The 18,560-nt window shown below is 42.5% G+C and overlaps 3 protein-coding genes across 3 annotated transcripts; 2 read left to right on the top strand and 1 right to left on the bottom strand.

Annotated features, from left to right (window-relative positions):
• Positions 1-2,446: 2,446 nt before the first annotated feature.
• Positions 2,447-2,970, top strand: Bfra_012207 (uncharacterized protein; the record flags this gene model as incomplete). Its single annotated transcript, XM_037342525.1, has 2 exons — positions 2,447-2,478; positions 2,583-2,970. The coding sequence occupies 2 exons, from the start codon at positions 2,447-2,449 to the stop codon at positions 2,968-2,970; spliced, it is 420 nt and encodes a 139-aa protein (XP_037187509.1).
• Positions 2,971-9,643: 6,673 nt separating this feature from the next.
• Bfra_012206 (putative phosphoinositide-specific phospholipase c protein) lies at positions 9,644-13,033 on the top strand (the record flags this gene model as incomplete). Its single annotated transcript, XM_037342524.1, has 1 exon — positions 9,644-13,033. The coding sequence occupies one exon, from the start codon at positions 9,644-9,646 to the stop codon at positions 13,031-13,033; it is 3,390 nt and encodes a 1,129-aa protein (XP_037187508.1).
• Positions 13,034-17,297: 4,264 nt separating this feature from the next.
• Bfra_012205 (putative 7alpha-cephem-methoxylase p8 chain related protein) lies at positions 17,298-18,227 on the bottom strand (the record flags this gene model as incomplete). The annotated part of the gene is made up of 1 exon (XM_037342523.1): positions 17,298-18,227. One exon carries the CDS (start codon positions 18,225-18,227, stop codon positions 17,298-17,300), a length of 930 nt encoding a protein of 309 aa, XP_037187507.1.
• Positions 18,228-18,560: the final 333 nt, after the last annotated feature.

Genomic DNA, 18,560 nt, shown 5'->3' with positions numbered 1-18,560 from the left:
TCTCGTAGAGAGTGTCGTTAATAGCCTGTCATACATTAAACCCATTCCCACAATAAATGATTATCTGCACTTTGCTGGAGAATTTTCTTGGATTACAGATAAATGTCAAATTCGGTGGAGATGAAAACAAAATCGGCTCGGGAAGCTACGTCTTTCTGCATGCTCATGCAGTAGAAACTATTTCGGGAATATAACCATGTCGTTCTCTGCGTGGAGATTTATGTTATTAGGAAATAGTTATCCGCGATATCCGCCAGTTATCCTAATTGGACTACCAATAATGATGCTTTGGTGCGAGAATCGAGCAAGTAAGCAGAAATCTATCATTTATCTTGATTCTCCTCTCTTCACCCGTTAGACAATAAATATGACCTAGAGAAGGATTTCTGTAGAGGCATAATTATCAACAAGGATCTGCCAAGATATGCAACTAAGCAATCCAATCTCGGTGCTGGTTTAATTGTAATATACATGTGTGTATGCCTTCACGGTGTGCAGAAATACACTGCAGTACGACAGTCATGATGTATTTGATATAAAAGTGATGTAACTACGCCAGATGCCATGGCGATGATGACGGTATGTAGGGTCTTTAGCATTCCATTTGTTCTGCGTATAAACACACTTGCGTTGAAATATAGATGAAATGGAATGCGCGTACCCATTGTATGACAATAGCTAATATGTTGCGTGAAGTTATACATCCATCATGTGATTTTGGTCGTATACTTCAACACGAGGATGTGCAGGTACCTTGCTTCTCCTTCTCCTTGTCTTTAACCTTGCTGCTTTCCAGTACTGGCAGATATGCTGTAACACCCCTGATGTAACTGGACCACATGCGCCCCTGTTATTCCAACATTGGGGGCCAAAGGATGAACTTTTCCGAGATTGTGAGCCCTAAGCCTGGTCTTCTGGTAGACCAGCACCCTTTCGAGGTTGTACTGGTCCGGTAGATGCTTTTGCTTTTGCAATTGGAACGATATAAAATTATATGAGAGCCGTGGATCGTGATGTGACTCTAGGTACATCGTACACTCACAAATCGAATTAACGCTGTGGGTAAAGAAATGTTATCCCCAGATATTTCTCCGTACATTCCAAGGTTCCTACAATGTTCTAGGATTGTCAGTGGGGGTGGGTGGGATTGGTATCCAATTTGTCCGATGAAACGAAAATGAGATGATGATGCTTGCTTGCTTGCGTATGAGAGGGACGAGGGGTTATTTAGCGTACAGCGGCATCAAACGGTAAAGTACCACTGTAGATCAAACCAAACATGTGGGCGCAGGGTTTCAATATCCAAGGGTTTTCATCGAAAAAGCTTCCAGAAAGATCTGAGAAGCTATTCTCGTTTGTCTTCTTACCAAAATCGACTTGAAGACTTCAGTGTTCCCGAGTTAATTGAGTAGTATGATTGGTCGATTCTATGGAACTGGCCACGCAATAGAAACAATATATCAAGTCCCCCAAGTGAGTACTTTGTAATATCCAGAGAGTTGGTTCGTAACATACAGATTAATTAATTAGATGGGATGGATCTTGGTTGATAAGAAATTAAATCATGATCATGGATCAGGGAATTCCGACTAGACGCAACCTCATAGTCACCAAAGCCGGTATTCTTGTTTGAAAGGCTACAGGTACCTACCTACCCGTCTGTTCGCATCAGTATTCGGACAGGTTGTTAGCAGTATGGAAAGATGATGCCATGCTTCCTGGTGCCTTGTCGCTGGAGCGAAAAACGTAAGATGTTGGAAAGCGTATGCGAGGTTGAGTAGCTCGAAAGGGTCTTACGATACGTGTTGACGCAATGATGTATGAGATACAACCGGCTCAGCTTTTCTTCCCAGGGGCTGAATACGTCTTGAGACTCTACTCGTACTGAAGTGATCGTAATCCTGCTTAATTCCCTGAGGGATCTTCCTAGATACAACGGAAACTTTAGAGTTCCCGCTCGTAAGGAGAAAGAAAGCTTGTACATGCAGAGGGGATTTGCCTCGGATCAGTTGATTAATTGTACTGTACACAGACAATGTGCTCGTCCTATCCCGTAACTGCATCGAATGATGCCAAGTAAGTAGCATAAAGTTACAGTGTCGTAGGTATTGATATTACATATGTAGACGCAGGAGGGTTGTTTTGGCGTTACATTGCTGAATGCCGTTTTCTTGGCCGCATATCTCGCCGTTTGGAGATTCAATAAGTAACCGAACTGGCAGGTATATCCCTAAAATAAGATAGAGTACACGTCGCCGAGCGTATATTGAGTCGTATCAAATACGCCGAATGCCACGGATTGGAGCAATGTCATATCCATTCAAGGACAATAACAATCCATCGTGAGTAAGCAAGAATATCACTCCTAGATACCCACAGACGGTCCAGGCAGCAGGACTTGCCGTTTGAACGCTTTTTTAATTGCTCATCGGCGTGATTATGTGGGATGTCGACATTGCATGACAAAAGATTAAGCAGGTCTGTAGGTTCCTTGGTAATGTAACTATCGGGCAATCTTTCTCTAAGTACAGGAAGGTACGAATGTACATATCGTATGAATCTTCATTTGTAACAGTCACGAGCTCATTGTTGTCTCCACAACTGGGGATACTCGAACAAATCGGTCCCGTATACCGTATTTTGTTTTACGTTCTCTCGTGTCTCGTCGCCCCTTTCGCACAAATCCACGGAGAGAAAGAAAAGAAAAAAGAAGTCATTATAAACGCTGAAGGTGGACTGAAACTGGGCTTACGTTGTACCAAGATGGGACCAAAACCGGTGTGGGAAGGGCCTTGCATATTAAATTTTCCCCGAGAATCCAATGGAAGGAAAAAAGAAAAGTTGAAGAGAAGGGAATTGCTTCTAAAGTTCGATATCGTTCTGAATGTGGCTACGAAGTCGTACCCCGGATACGAGATTGAGACAACATATTTTTCATTTGTTTTCAATCTAATAAGCCTTGACGAATAAGCATTCGAGGCTTTCTTTCTCAACTAGATTCACCCAAGATGTTCACAGAGATTTTCCTTACTCTTACCAAAACATCACATCTCAATTCGACAGCACATTTTGAGTCTTTCAAAGAGATTATCTCATGCTCGCAAACCCCACTCGCATTGGTGCATTGCAGAGTTAACGCTTCTGCGGAGTACATGAAGCTGATCCTTCCTTGTCGTATAATTCATGGTATAAACTCACTTGCATCGTGTAATGAATGATTGTGGAATATTAAGGCTATGCCCTATGGATGGTCAATTTCTGAATTTAAACGCACTCCCGACCCAGAGTTTATTCCATAATAAGGAAAGTATGCTATAGTGGAGTGATTGGATTTATGCCAATAATTAGAGAGCGAAGGAAAACCGAGCACAACCGTGCCATGGTCACTCCCCTTGGTTCAACAGTTTCTATCTGACTTCCTACTTTTTCTTCCGCTGTCTTCCTGTGGCGGGAGCAAGGATTTACTCTTCGCATTTGGACCCCGTACCTGATTTACTCAACCTTCCAAGGCTTCAACCCTAACATGCCAACCCTCTTGGTTTTGGAGGTTTCTTACAAATCCAGTCTTAGCTATCCCGTGGCTGGTACGCTGGATCCGAATCCCGAGCATCCTCCCTTCAGCAGACCAGAAGCTATTTACCAACTAATAAGCTAGGACGGAAGGAAATAATAAAAAGGACGATCACGAATCTCTGTTGTGGGGCGTACGACCTGCTTGATGATGAAACAATCTCGTTGCCCTTGCCAAGAGCTGAGGGCTGAGGAAGAATTTTCCATCAGGGCTTCCAAACATCGTAGCATGATCTCCAAATGCCAAAACAACGCCCGCCAGATCCTGCCACGCAGCCCGACTTGGCTGCACTGCACAGAGCGCGACTTGTACCGAGGTACGTCAAAGCTACAGATCCATCTTCGTCCGTTGTTTTTAATCTGCGTGCATGTTGACTGGCTGATGAGTTAACGCTAACTCACTTGACACTATTATTCATGATACCAAGACCAAGCTACCAATATTGTATGTCATCTTAGGCGGTTAGGTCTTCAAATGTTTCATTGACTTAGAATCAATACGGAAATCACTAGAATGTCTATAATCTAGGAATAGAGGAAGTCATGCTCCGGACGGGACACGAAATCAGCGGAACTATTTAATCGTTTAAAAATAACCGTTCTTTAGTAATCCAATTTACCTTCTTGTCGGGTAGGATCATCCAAGCAACGCTAGGGCCGAGGATTAGTTCAAGATTAATCTAAAAGGTCTAATCAGCAAAAGACGATTTCTGCCAAACCAAGAATCCGATAAAAAGTAACCGAATTTAATGCTTCGATCCTTCTCCCCTGATTACAAGGGAGCCCCATGATTAACATGGGTTGTACCTTCAATAGGGAGGTCTCACCTCGTAATCTGTCGAAGCAATCCAAGCCATCGACTAATCAACAACCTGGATGAATAGACAAGGCGAAACATCAATGCTGCTTTTTGGCTTACATGCCATGAAAAGTACATACAATGCAGGGGATATAGCACATGGGGCAAGCATCAGCTTTCTTTTGATGGGCGGGATTTGCTATTGCTATTGGTTGAGTGCTGAAGGAGGTTTGAGCCTTATGACGGAAGGTTCCTGACTTCCTTGAACGGTTATGCTGATCGGTACGACGGCGTTTTTTTTGTGGCTGAAATGGGATAGGGAATGGTTGTCCTTGCGCTTGGATAGAATGATAGGCAGGCTCAGACAGGCTTAAACGTGAATTGAATGGGCGTGCAAGAAATAACGACGTGCAAACGCGATGTTTACATGATTTGTTCAAAGAGGCATGTAATATGATAGATGGTATATTGGGACAACATCGAAGAGGAGTCATATCTCCCGAGGCCTGAGTGAACATAACCGTTCTCAGGTAGGATTGAGATTGAGGGGCAAGAGGGGAAACTCTGTTTTGATTACTCTATCGAGGTTATCGATGCTGCATCTTCGCTCCACTGTGGTACAGGATGTGATGTGAAGGGTAGAAGCTCCGTACATGCAGGATGGATTCAAGCGTAAATATGCTTCTCGTCCCAAGTGACCTCAAGGTGATCCATGGTGAATGCGCTCAAATACTGACATTTACCTATAAGCTCCAGCTCCGAAGTCCGACTGCGATTGAAAATGGCACTTATACACGAGAACGTTTCTCATGGTCCATTATCGCTCTTCTTATCTCCATATAATCTTGCTGCATGAACTCACTCTCTAGTTCCCTTGTATCTATATCTAACCTTATCCGTCTTTCCAAGCGCGTCATGTTATACCCAGGTAGCCTGTAAGTAATAACCCTGCTTGCAAGCTGGGAAGCTGGGTTACGGAGACTACCTACTGGGAAAGGGTAGCTAGCAGACAAGCACGGAAAAAATAATATGTGATGGTTCATGGATATCCATAGGTAGAGTACAAGATTGAGATATCTATCTATCTGTATCTTCCGAATGTAATCCAACCGTCGCAGACAACCACATTTTCCCCGAGCGAAACATTGAGGATCGCATCATTCCGACGCCAAGCATGAGGACGAAGGAACGAGAGAGCGAGCACTGTGCCGATTAGGTATTTGCGAAGACCCGAGAAGGGCTGGGAGATGGGTCTGTTCTAATTACATTTGGTCTCGTGAGTGTTTCTTCTGCAGAACAAGTCAGTCGAACTGGTGGTCGGTATCCTGTATGCACAGATTGAAAATTATTTTTCGAAGCGGTGAAGGATGGGGGTTGCAAACATATGGACGATTAGGCACAAGAGGGGGGGAGAAAATGTTGCTTGCTCGAGGTGCGCGAGGGGTAATGATTTATAATTGGACCCCGTTGATATCACCGTGTGTGCCAACGAAGCAACATGCTTCGTCGGTTCTGATTTCATGATTGATTCCCAATGACAACATTATATGCCATGGTCCTACTTTTTCTACCTAACCTGACTGTCACCGTCCCCCTGTTGATGAATGTGACCACGAGACCTACTTTATCACAGGTGAACAGCGTCTAAATTTCTTACGGCGCGATACTGGAATACTTTCGGGGGGATTCGGTTGGTTGTTGATGGAATGGGATAAGATGGGATTGATGAAATGGAGAATGCTGTGGCAGTGAAATAACGACAGGGTACGAGAGGTTATGGTCTGCAGCGAGTAGCATCATTTGCAGTATTTCCTGTGCATATTGCACTGCACTGCACTACACTGCACTGCGCAATTGACTGTGTAAATGATGAGATGATGAGACCGCCTGTTGGTCTTCCTCCTGGTCCCTTGTTCTTGGGAACTTGAGGGGAGGGGGAATTTGCTGGGCTTCAGATCCCAATCGCGATGTATGCACGAAAGAGTTGTGTACGAATGATGTTGAGTTTGGCTTTTGCTTCTCTTCAATTTGCTCACGATATACGGTGCTCCAGAAATAGGATGGAATATTATTATTGTATAGCCCCAGAATCCTAATGCTGATTGACGTCTATGTTTCCATATGAAGCAATTGATCCTGGATTCTGACCTGCTTTGACTTTGACATACGTGCTGAGATTACTCACGAGAGTTCATCACATCTACTTCGAGTACAGTCAAATACATGTTGCTCTCCTCGTGCCATCTTGCCTTGAATTTGTAACCTGCTCCTTCGGCCATCCCAAACGAAGTCAGGATAAACCTATCACTTGTGCCCAGCTATCTCCTTCTACCATACCTCCTTTCCACCCTTCAATTTACGAATCGCATCTATTCCGAACAAATCATCGAGAGCCTTGTTCCTTGTATCTCAACACGCCAGCTGCGATCGGCATACGCTCCAGCGGACAAGACGGCAGGAAGCTCAAAGTCAAATCAAACATCAAGGCTTAACCTTTGGTTTTCGTATATCGACCTATCTCCCCCTTACCAATCACATCTTTCAAACAAAGACAAATTATATAGCGATTTACCACACTCCACTTATCACATGCACACGGCGTAGTCAACAAGCAACTAAAGCAGTCAGAAGTTAAAAGCCACCCTCTCGTCTCGTCTCGTCTCATCTCATCTCATCTCGCCTCGTGTCGCAAAGGGTCCTCGATCCATCGATGAGAAGGAAGGGAAGGCCTAGCGATAGAAGGATTGGAAGACGGGAAGAAAGAGGGAAGCCAAAGAAAGATACTTTTTGGAAACGGATGATTGTGAAGATCCTCAAGTAAAACATCTGGAAAATAGCTCTCCACTTCAATCATTTGATATCCGTAGAAAAGCGAAACCATTTTGGCGCATTGGCTGCTGACTGTACGACGTTTGAAAGTTCCAAGCACCAGAAGCTACCTTTGCGGCAATTGATGGGATATCACGGATTTACCGATTCATACATTTAATCTATCTCTCCACCAAATACATTCCCAGAGCGAGCAAGCAAGAGTCGATACAATAACTCCACTAGACGCACCAGACACTACCTATTCATTATTGATTGATGGACTGACTGCGACATATCATATTGGACCCAAAACTTGCGATATTACTTATTTCGGCACCGGCCTCCACATATCGCCTGGACACTTTTCCAGATTACGGAGCACCGAGCAATTCTTATTATAAATTTGTTTTAAGGCCAGCGAGCAGCAAGCAGCACAGCACGACAAGCAAAACCTGGAACTGTCAATCCAATCCCTGATGATCAATCGAGTCCCAAAGTTAAAAGTATCAAGGTCTGTCTGGTAGCGTCCTTCATTACTACATTAGTGTTCAGAGCATCGACCCTAAGCAGCCTTAAATCAGCCTGACCATTCGGATTCATTGGCATCTCTCTCTCTCTATACCTTAGCTAGGTACCTAAGCTGTCTATCTATCATAGCGGGAGGGTATCACTACAGCTACGTGTAGGTATACACGCATTACATACACTACATACACTACAGACACTTCCTACACTTCATATTACAGCGTGAGAGCGTACACTTGACGCTACACTTGACGCTACACTTGATACCCATTCCTCACCAAATCGCCAAATCATCAAACCACCAAATCACCCAACCCAAACCCACAACACAATTAGTTCTTTAGTGGCTCTCCAATATCATAGGTACCGAGTGAAGGGGAAACTTGGGTCTTGGGTTAATCCTTCATTGATTCGTACACACCAACCACTCACTAGCTAGATACCTACCTAAGGCTCCTAAGGGTAGTAGAAGAAAGAAAAAAGAAAGGAAAGGACGAACGTTTTTAGGGTTAACGTTTGGATTGAGAAATACTACGGAGAGGGAGAGAGGGGAAAGAGAAATCATCATCGTCACATCATCATCATCATCATCATCATCATAATTATCATCTCCAATCATCACTCCTTTCTTATTAATTGATTCATTCATCGATTCCTCGTTCATTTATTATTCGTTCAATTCCTCTACACGGAAAAATCACCAGTCATTTTTGACCTCACTCCTTCCTTTGTTTCCTGACACAAGATCAATCATAATCATATCAATCATCAAATTTACATTCCTTTCCGGCGAGAAGAAGCCCCCAAAGCATAAAACGACATAACGATATAACGACACCTCTTCATCGACTTTTTCGTTTCACGGTGGAAAATTGAAGAAGAAAAGGCACCCAGAGAATCATTGATTCCATTACACAATACAATATTCTTCCCTCATTCTTCCTTCATTCTTCTCTCCTTATCCTTCATTTTCCATCTCCAAGGGGGGGAATCGAAATCCAGAGAAAAAAAAGACCAGGGAAGAAAAGGGCAATTTGCAATTGACACTCGAAATCCGAAAATTCAATCCAAATCCACATTGTTCAATTTTTTCTACCTTGACCTTCCATATTAGCTCTTGAGCATAATCAGCTCCTGCACCATACCGTCGGCTGTGCCCCAGCTTTTATTATTGATAGCACTGAGATTTATACTTCTTTTTATTATTATATTTTTATTTTTATTTTCATTATTATTATATTATTATTATTACTATTATTATATCCACTCATCCACTCATCCACCCACCTAAAAAAAGACAGCCCATCTGCACTACGAAGCTAGCCTTACTACCTTATTACCTTACTACCTTACTACCTTACTACCTTACCACCTTACTTATCACCACTACCTTGCTCCCTTATTACCTACCATTTGCTCCATTTGCACCACCTGCCACACCACTCCCTACACCTACATCCACACATCAACCCAAAAAATAAATAAACCGAAACTTAATCCCCCCCCCTTCCCTTCCCCCACCATCCACGCAAATTTCATTCCGACGCAATATCAAGGTCTCGAAAAGAATTCCCAATTTGGTCTCCTACTTCTACGATTCACTGCGATCAAATGCAAGATCATCCAGATCCGACGTCTCACTGAACAAACGAAAAAACATTGCACATGATTTAAATTACTCCAAAGGAAAACGAAGTTACATGTTTGGGCGCATCCAATCGATTCCCCTTTCGAAATCATAAATTCCATACCTGCTGCAAAACATACGACTCATCCATCACCGCCCACCATTTACCACTTGACCACTTTCTCCAATTTCTCAAAAGATATGCGCTCAATTACATTTACATGGTATAGTGTTCTCAACCCCGAGTTCAGCTATTAGTTTATTATACGAAGCTGCGCCATTGAACAATTCATTTCCGTTTCAATCGCAATATGAATGACAGCGAATCTTCTTCCAAGATGTCTTCTCTTACTTCGAGTCCGAACCTAACTCCCACCTCGAGAGCTCCCACACAACAACAATCTCCTCATATGTCCTCATATCCACAGAGATCATCCTCCCTAAATCGAAGACGTGGTATATCGCGTGTGCGAACCGAATTCCTGCCCACTATTTCTTCCGCTCCCACCGTTCCAATGTCGGCTTCCTCGGTCACAACCTCAAGCTCTGTACAAGCATCGCCGATCATGTCACCCGAAATTGGTCAAATCATGACCAACAACTCCTCATTACAAGTATCGCCCGAAGGCCCACGAGGGCGCGAACCTGAGTATCGCCTCCCCCCTTTCGAACCCCTCCCCGACTCAGTAGTCTCGAGGAAACACAGCCAAACTGCCATGGCCGAATCATTCAATGGCAATCGATCGCAAGGGTTGATGAGGAGGTTATCGAACAAGATTTCAAGACGACAGTCTACAAACACAAGTCGGGAACAAAGCGCTGGTCCAGTCATGTTGCGACGTCGAAGTGACAGTACCAATACAGCCCCAGATTCCAGACACTACCCAATCAACTCTGATTCCGACGAGGATGCTCACGAGGATACCATTGAATGGGTGGATTCGCCATTGGGTATCGAAGGTCTCGCCGGTGACTATCCAAGTTCCAATGCCTCGTTCGCTTGCTCTTCGACAATGACTGGCGGCAACGCAGGCCTCGCATTCGGACCTGTTATACCTACGGTTCTCCTCCAAGGCACTACGATGATCAAGATCACAAAGAAGAAAAGAAAGGTTCTAACTTTTGTTCTTGAAGATGAAGCTTGCAAAGTATCGTGGGATAAGACAAGGCCCGCGAAAAGCTTCCTCATCGACAACATCAAGGAAATCCGACTCGGATCTGACGCTCTTAACTATCGCGAGGAGTTTAAGGTTGACTCTCAGGACGAACCTCGTTTCTTCTCCATCCTTTACGTTGTACCTGACAATAAGTCAACCGGTCGCTCAACCAAAATCATGCATTTGATCGCACCAGATGAACAAACATTCGACCTGTGGACAACAACCCTTGAAGCTATATCTAAGCATAGGTATGAAAACATGTCAAGTCTTGTCGCGTTTAACGAAAAGGCAGTCAGAAATTACTGGCGAGGCGAGATGACCAAGCAGTTTTCCGACGTACCTCATGCCGAAGATGAAGAGGCTCTCGATTTCGAAGGAGTCGAGCAGCTTTGCAAAAACCTCCACATCAACACTTCTTCCAGATTCTTACGTGAGAGATTTCAACAAGCAGATGCTACCAAGTCCAAGAAATTAAACTTTTCCGAATTTCAAGAATTTGTGAAGCTCATGAAACGAAGAGGGGATGTCTCCGAGATCTACAAAGACCTCGCTTCTGATAATGCCAAAGGAATTACGCTTGAAGAGTTTATTAACTTCGTCAGTGTAGTGCAAGGGGAAAATGTTGAGAAGGACCGAGCGAAGTGGGAATCTATCTTCGCCAAATTTGCCCGTCGATCAAGATCACGAGATCAGCCATTACAAGAGGGTGAGGCGGCACGAATGAGTGAAGAAGCTCTAGCCACTTTTTTCACCTCCGTTCATAACGTTCCTCTCGAAACTGTGCCCGAAACCTTTACTCTCGATCGTCCTATGCATGAATACTTCATTTCTAGCTCTCACAATACCTATCTTATGGGGCGACAAGTCGCTGGGGAATCGAGTGTTGAGGCTTACATATCCGCTTTGATTAAAGGTTGCCGATGTGTTGAAATTGATTGTTGGGATGGCAAGGACGGGCGACCGATTGTCAATCACGGTCACACCATGACCAGACCTATCATGTTCTCTGATGTGATGTACACTATTGCGAAATATGCATTTGTCAAATCACACTTTCCATTATGGATTTCCCTCGAGGTTCACTGCAACGATGCCCAGCAGGCAGCTATGGCTCAGATCATCAAAGAAGCGTGTGGTGATTTACTAGTCACAGAGCCTCTTGATCCATCATCCCAGGAGCTTCCTTCGCCCTCTCAATTGATGGACCGAATCTTAATCAAGGTCAAGAAACCCAGAATCTCCGATGAAACTCCCCCCAAGATCAATGGTCGGTCTCGTGGCAACAGTCTTAGCTCACCTCGTGTCTATCCTGCAGGACTCGATAACTCAAGCATTTCCAGTGGCTCTCTATTACCCCCACCAACCTCAAACCCGAGTGGAAGCAATATCAAGCAAAACATTCGAAGGACTGGAACTGATGAAACTACGAGTAGCAGCAGTAGCGATAGTGAAGGCAACGAAGACAGACCTAAGGATAAGCCCAAGACAAGCAAGATTGTCAAGGTCCTTGGAGAGCTTGGCATCTACAGTGCTGGTGTTAAATTCCGTGGTTTCGATGATCCAGAAAGCAAAGCTTACAATCACATCTTCTCATTCATGGAGTCTACCTTTGACAGGAATAGCAAGACGCAAATTGATCGCCGAGCGATGACCAGACACAACATGAGATATCTCATGCGAGTGTATCCTAATGGATGGCGTGTGGCATCTACCAATTTTGATCCCCTCAAATACTGGCGACGAAGTGTTCAGATGGTGGCTCTCAATTGGCAGACTCACGATCTGGGCATGCAAATGAATGATGCTATGTTTGCAGGAGGAACCGATCAATCCGGTTATGTTCTCAAGCCAAGTGAGCTTCGAGAGATTAAAATGCTTCCTAGCGTTCCAGAGGAAGCAGGAGCTGATCATGTCAAGAGAGAACGCAAAAATGTTAACTTCTCAATTGACATTATCTCTGCTCAACAACTCATGCGCCCAAAGGGTCTTCCTTCTAATCGTTCTGTCGATCCATACATTGAAGTCGAAGTTTATCATGCTGATGATAAGAGCAAGGAGACTAAAGGTGTCATTGGTGAAGGCGGTCTTGACGCTTCTGCTAAAGATGGCTCTTCTGGTTTAGGAGCCCCTCACAAGCGTCGTACACACATCGTCCAAGAGAATGGGTTTAATCCAGTCTTCAATAAAAAATTCAATTTCGCTTTGACAACTAAATTTCCAGAACTCGTTTTTGTTCGCTGGACTGTTAGATGCTCATCGGACGGCCACAGTTACAACGATAAAACTTTACCACTGGCTACATATACTGCCAAACTCAGCAGTCTCAAACAAGGTTACCGTACTTTACCTCTCTACGACACAAACGGTGATCAATTCCTCTTCTCCACACTCTTCTGTCGTGTCAAGATTGATCCAGCTACAAGCATTTATGTCAATGCTGAATCAAACGAAAGCGTTGGAGTACTTAAGAGTCTCGGTCGTACCGTTTTCAACCGAACACCTCTTTCACCAAAACCTTCCGTCGACAGCAATCACCAATGATCCCAACTTACTTCATACTTCAACAATATTCGATTTATCTGTACATACTATATCCATTGTAATATACATCATGTGGGGCGTTTGTATCAAAAAGGCGAGATACCATATTACATTTCAATTTCTTTGGACAGAAGCAGTCATCAATTCTTTGGTTCAACAATTCCGGTTTCATACGGCGCATCCAGATGTCTCGAGAGTTTAATCGATCCATATTCGACTTTGTTTCTTTTCACGCGTTTTCTTTTGAGCGAGGCGCAACTTTTATTTCGGGAAATCAACAAAGGATACCAAGCGATTTACAATATCACAGCATAAGGATTATGATTTCATTTTGAAAGGGCGCGGGCGGCATTCACACACATAGGGCTGGGATATTAAAAGTGGCTCGCGCTGCGCGTTTTTGCTAGCGATTGCATTTTAACGGGGTCGGGCATCTGCATACTCCACAGTTTGGCGTGAATGATTTATGTCATTTTCCACCAAAAAAAAAACAACTCCACTCATTTAATTCTAGAAACTTTCATTTGTTTTGCTTTTTCACTTTGGTAATATGGTAGTTAGCGGGCATACTACATCTTCCTTGTGTTTTTTTTTTCTCTCTCTTCAAAGGATTCCCCTTGCATCAAATATTTCGCGGGTCGAGTTCTTGGGATGGCATGGGACTGGATGGGATGGAACTGGATTGCACGGACAGGAGCATCGCGGAAGCATATACGAATCTGCTGGACTGGCTCTATGCGTTGTTTTTGTTTCCTTCGCCTGGAGCTTTATGATGGGATCGTTATTTTGGCGTTTCATATCCTGGGGTTCTGGTATTTTTCTTTTGTAAGGGATCCTTTTGCATTCAATGGATGGATGGGATAATTATATGACGGCCTGGATCTGGGAATTTACAGTGTGGGGGACTTTTTCTGTTGTATACACATGAGAAAGATTTGATTGTGGATGTGGTTGCCATTGAAGATGGCTCTGACAAGCTGGATCTTGATCTTGATCTTTTAGCTGCGAGTTTTCAGCTTATGTGAGAGATTTTTTGTGGCTTGAGAAGAATTTGGGGGGTTCATTGTTTAGGTGGTTGATAGAATGTGGATGGGTGGGATTTGGTAGAAAGAGAGAGTGTGAGAGATGGAATGGGATGAGAATATGAAAAGATGAATTTTCTTCAAGACTTGAGAGATAATTATAAGCGGTTGAGGGAGTGGGAGAATAAACAATGAAAATCTTCCCGAGTCATAATATTTTATCTGATGATGACTTTTGTCGTGTGAGTCAGTGATGTAATGTAATGTGATGAAAAGTGTATATGGGTGTACTACAGATGAATCAGTAGGTGTATTCAATCTACTAGATATATAGTATAATTATGAGATTACACATGCATAGTACAACGCGAAGCGAGCCCCTTACCCATTAGTTGACGTTTTTTCAATTTACCATGGATTAGGTAGCTAGTGATAGTGCGTGATACATTCATATATGTATCATACTCTTTGATAATAATTTTGAATATTAATAGATCGGGAGGGAGGGAGGGAGAAAGAACGTATTGTGGATTTTGTTATATACCGGGTTGTTTGTGTAGGGGTTTGAAACTGGATTGGGATTGGAATTGGAATTGGGATTGGGATTGGAATTTGATTGATTGTTACATGGGGTTTGCGTTTTGAAAATCTCACTTTTGGTTGAGAGGGGTGAGGAGATGGATTGGATTGATTGGATGGAGATGGAGATGGAGATGGAGATGTAAATAAGAGGGGGTTGAGTATAGTATAGTATAATATAGTATTCTATTATGAGTAAGTATAGGTAGGTATAGGTATCTAAGTACTTGGCTCTTTGCGTTTTTCTCCTCTGGATTTGGGGTTCTGTGTTGGCACTGTACTTTTGCACTCTTCCACACACGAAGCACCACGTCCGATTGTGAGATCTCGAGATCTTGCAAGATTTGTTTTCGTGTTTAGTATCGGATGCTGTTCCCGGTCTCGCGGTTGGTTCAACGTGCTTCTTGCACCCTTGAGCTTTTGCGTAATTGTTTCTGCGAAAATTAATATGTGTTGGCTGGGTTTGGGAACGGGATCGGGCACGGTGGGAATGGAGAGGGAATGGATAGTTTTTGAGCGATAAAGATGCTGGTTTTCGCTTTTGTACGAAGACCTACTTGAGAATTACTCATTCTGTTCTGTGCATCGTTGGCTGTTGGGACTGAAGATATATTGATCATTAGAAGCTATATGTAAGAGTTCTGGAACCTACTCACCGCACACTCTTAAATTTGTGACAAAATCCGGGCAAAAATGTTTTTTTTTTATATAAATTAAAAAAAACTAATAACTCTTTCAATTTGAGGAATTTTGTTTTCAAATTTCAATAATATATAATTGAAATTATATTTTATTTGAAAAAATATACTATATATTTTTCATTATTTTTATAAAAGAATCATATAAATTTCAATTTGAAAAATTAGAAAATTTCTAACTTGTAATACTTTTCCCATACAAAATAAGCGATTTTTTTAGAATTTTTATGATTTTTATCTTCAAAAGCTTATCACTTTATAAATAAAATAACTAAAAATAAACTAGCTTTTTATATTTAATTTGAATAATTAAAAAGCAAATCAATATTACTTTTATCATTTAATATAGAAATCAAAAGAATAAACAAGGGGTTTAAATATTGAAGAATTGATGGTTTTAGTGGGGAAAACGAAATCTGTGCGGTAAGTAGGCTCCAGAACTCTTATCATGTTACGTTCTGCGACATTCGTGTTCTTTTCAAACCAATAGAAATAAATATGTATAAATATCTTCGGATTCGTATTTAGGAGAGAGTATGTTTAATGGAACGAAATCGCTTTTACACATTTTCGAAAATATTTTTTCAAGGGGGTTGAGACTCTCGTAAATGTTGGTTAGGATTACTATTGTATATATCTGAGACTTTGTTGGATACTTGATATCCTTGAAAGAAATTACTAGATGCTTTCTGTGTGTAGATATTCTTTCAGCTCTCTCTCTCTCTCTTTCTTTCTCTCTCTCTACACATACGCACCCCTCTAATGTCCCCCCAAAACTCAAATCACCACCCCAACTCCAAATATATAAGAAATCCCGACTTGCAAAGTCCTCGCCGATTCTCAACTAGAAGCCCAGAAGCTCTCGAATATCATTTATTTCTAGATATAGCTTCGTTATCATCATCATCATCATCATCATCATCATTATCATTCCATAAGAACCATAAAGAATGATATATAGAAGCTCACGAATATAATATAACACACCCGACCTCGACATTCCGGAGCAAAGGATGTAGAAGTTAGATAAGTAGATAGATACAAACTACTCATCCAATACAAAATCAATAATGAGTAAGAGTAAATCAATGAAACAAAAGAAGACAATCCATCATCATCGTCATCATCATCGTCACTAACACTTTCACTACTGTCCTTGCGATTTATCCTCAGCACCCGACTATCACTTCGTCAAATCCAAGAGAACCCCTCTCAAAAATTTTATCACAATCCAAGAACCTACAAAGAAACTCAAATTCGCACTTATCATCCACTTATCCATTTCCAAAACCACGGTATACCGTCGAGCTTAAGCCCCCATCTCAAATTAAGTCAATCAATCAGCCATTCTTCCCCTAACTTCCTAAGCGACCGTTCTGAGAGATTCTCCTCGCATCGATGGGAAATATCTATATTAAAAAAACTATAAGAAAATGGAAACATATTTTTTCTACTTACTTTTCTCTTGCTGGATTGGATGAAATTTGAGTGCTAGTAATTTTAATTGAGATCGATGTGCTGTTTTAACAAGAAGATTCTTCACACGCAGATACGTGGAGTATGCAATGATATGATACTACTGCGTTGTTGATGACGATTTTCTGGTAATGGTAGTAGGAACGCGTAGATTCGATCATTATTTCTCTTGGTGGTGCGAGAACTTGGTGATGTGGTGATGGATACTGACTCGGGGTAGATAGGTGGATACGATGGGTTGTTCACGCATGCATTGGATGATATTTCCATGCACCTAAATTGAACAATGCTGGTCATCTTCTGAAGAGAAAGAGATTAGAGCTTGACGTGTTTGTGCGTATCGCCATGCAGTCACGGATTCTTCACTCCACCAAAGACTAAACGGTGTTTAAATAATTCGTAAATTCAGATCATGTATGGTAACCCCCTAATGCTAAATCAAAACTCCAAATGGATACCCTCTATCGCCTGTGCAGTACAATTCGCTCCTCAAGGACCAAAAACCAAACATCTAACTTCGATACTCTCTCTACCTTTTGCACCCTCGGGTGTTCTAGGATCTTCAAATGCAGTATGTGGCACTCTACCACCCTGAACCTCAGTACCAGGCTTCAACGATTCACTGTCGAAGCACTCTAAGAATAATCTCTCATCATTCTTCATTCCAGACAGGTAGTGCCATTTTTGTCCCTCGTTATATCTGATACCAGCTGTTTCGCCAGTTGTATCTGGATATCGATGTTCGACCGGGATAACATCTTCGTCGAGAGTAGATGCCGAGCTAGCGAATGCTAGCGGGTTCCCCTGAACAACTCCATTGATTGGACGCCATACATTTATAATTCTAAATCGACCTTGAAGGAGTTTCTCTGCTTCTTCTGGCAAGTGACGATGTACACGTTGCTTGGCCGATTTCAAAGTTTGATCGATATGGACTCTTGCGACCGGGCCTCGATGAGCATTGGGATCTGAGCGACGAACAGTATGGTCAAAAATAAACACCTTGTTCGAGCCGGGTACATGATCCAAGACTAATTTCTCGACTTCGGGATAATAGTTTGTTTTGATTGATTCATCGTCTCGAAATTCCCTTTCTGCAGACTCCGGGACTTCGAGGATTACCTCGAATGCATCTTTGTTAAGATTGTATTGTGATTCTTTGCCGCGGATATCGCTGATGGGAACTTGGATGTCAAAATCTCCAAAGTTGCGTTGAGGTTGTCCTTGGGGCGGTGCTTCGACGTAATTGAAAGGTGCGGCGCCGTCTTCGGGTGGTCTGAAATAATTGAGGGTGACAATTGTATCACCGCGAGGGACAAAACTACTGTCTCTGATACTGATTTGGCCGGCGGCTTCAATCCGTGAAGATTGAGAGAGGTTATGGGCGGGTGTGTTGTGGAGAGGTGCAGCGGTTGTCATGATGTTGAATTGTCTATGCGTACTTCTAGGCTGGATGGTCAAATACCGTAGGAGTGACGTAGTCAAGTGTATGTTGATTGTTTAGCAATTATAATCTAACAAATTGATGCGAGAATGTATGTATATGTATATGTGTTTGAATTGCTGTATTGTATTAATGTAAGTAAAGAAAATGAATTGACAGCAATGGATATAGACGTATATATATGCGTATGTATAAGTACAAAGAGCATGCAACGACAAATTCTGATATTGTAAGCAACGAAAACGGTGCCGTGCTAGCACGTCATTGAGATCTTAGAAATCGAGGGGTAAGATTACTCGGCCATATCT

Source organism: Botrytis fragariae (genome assembly GCF_013461495.1).
Source record: "Botrytis fragariae strain BVB16 chromosome Unknown tig00000270, whole genome shotgun sequence".
Taxonomy (NCBI): Eukaryota; Fungi; Ascomycota; class Leotiomycetes; order Helotiales; family Sclerotiniaceae; genus Botrytis; species Botrytis fragariae.
The sequence above is the reverse complement of the archived record's forward strand: the minus strand, read 5'-3'. Positions and strand labels throughout refer to the sequence as shown.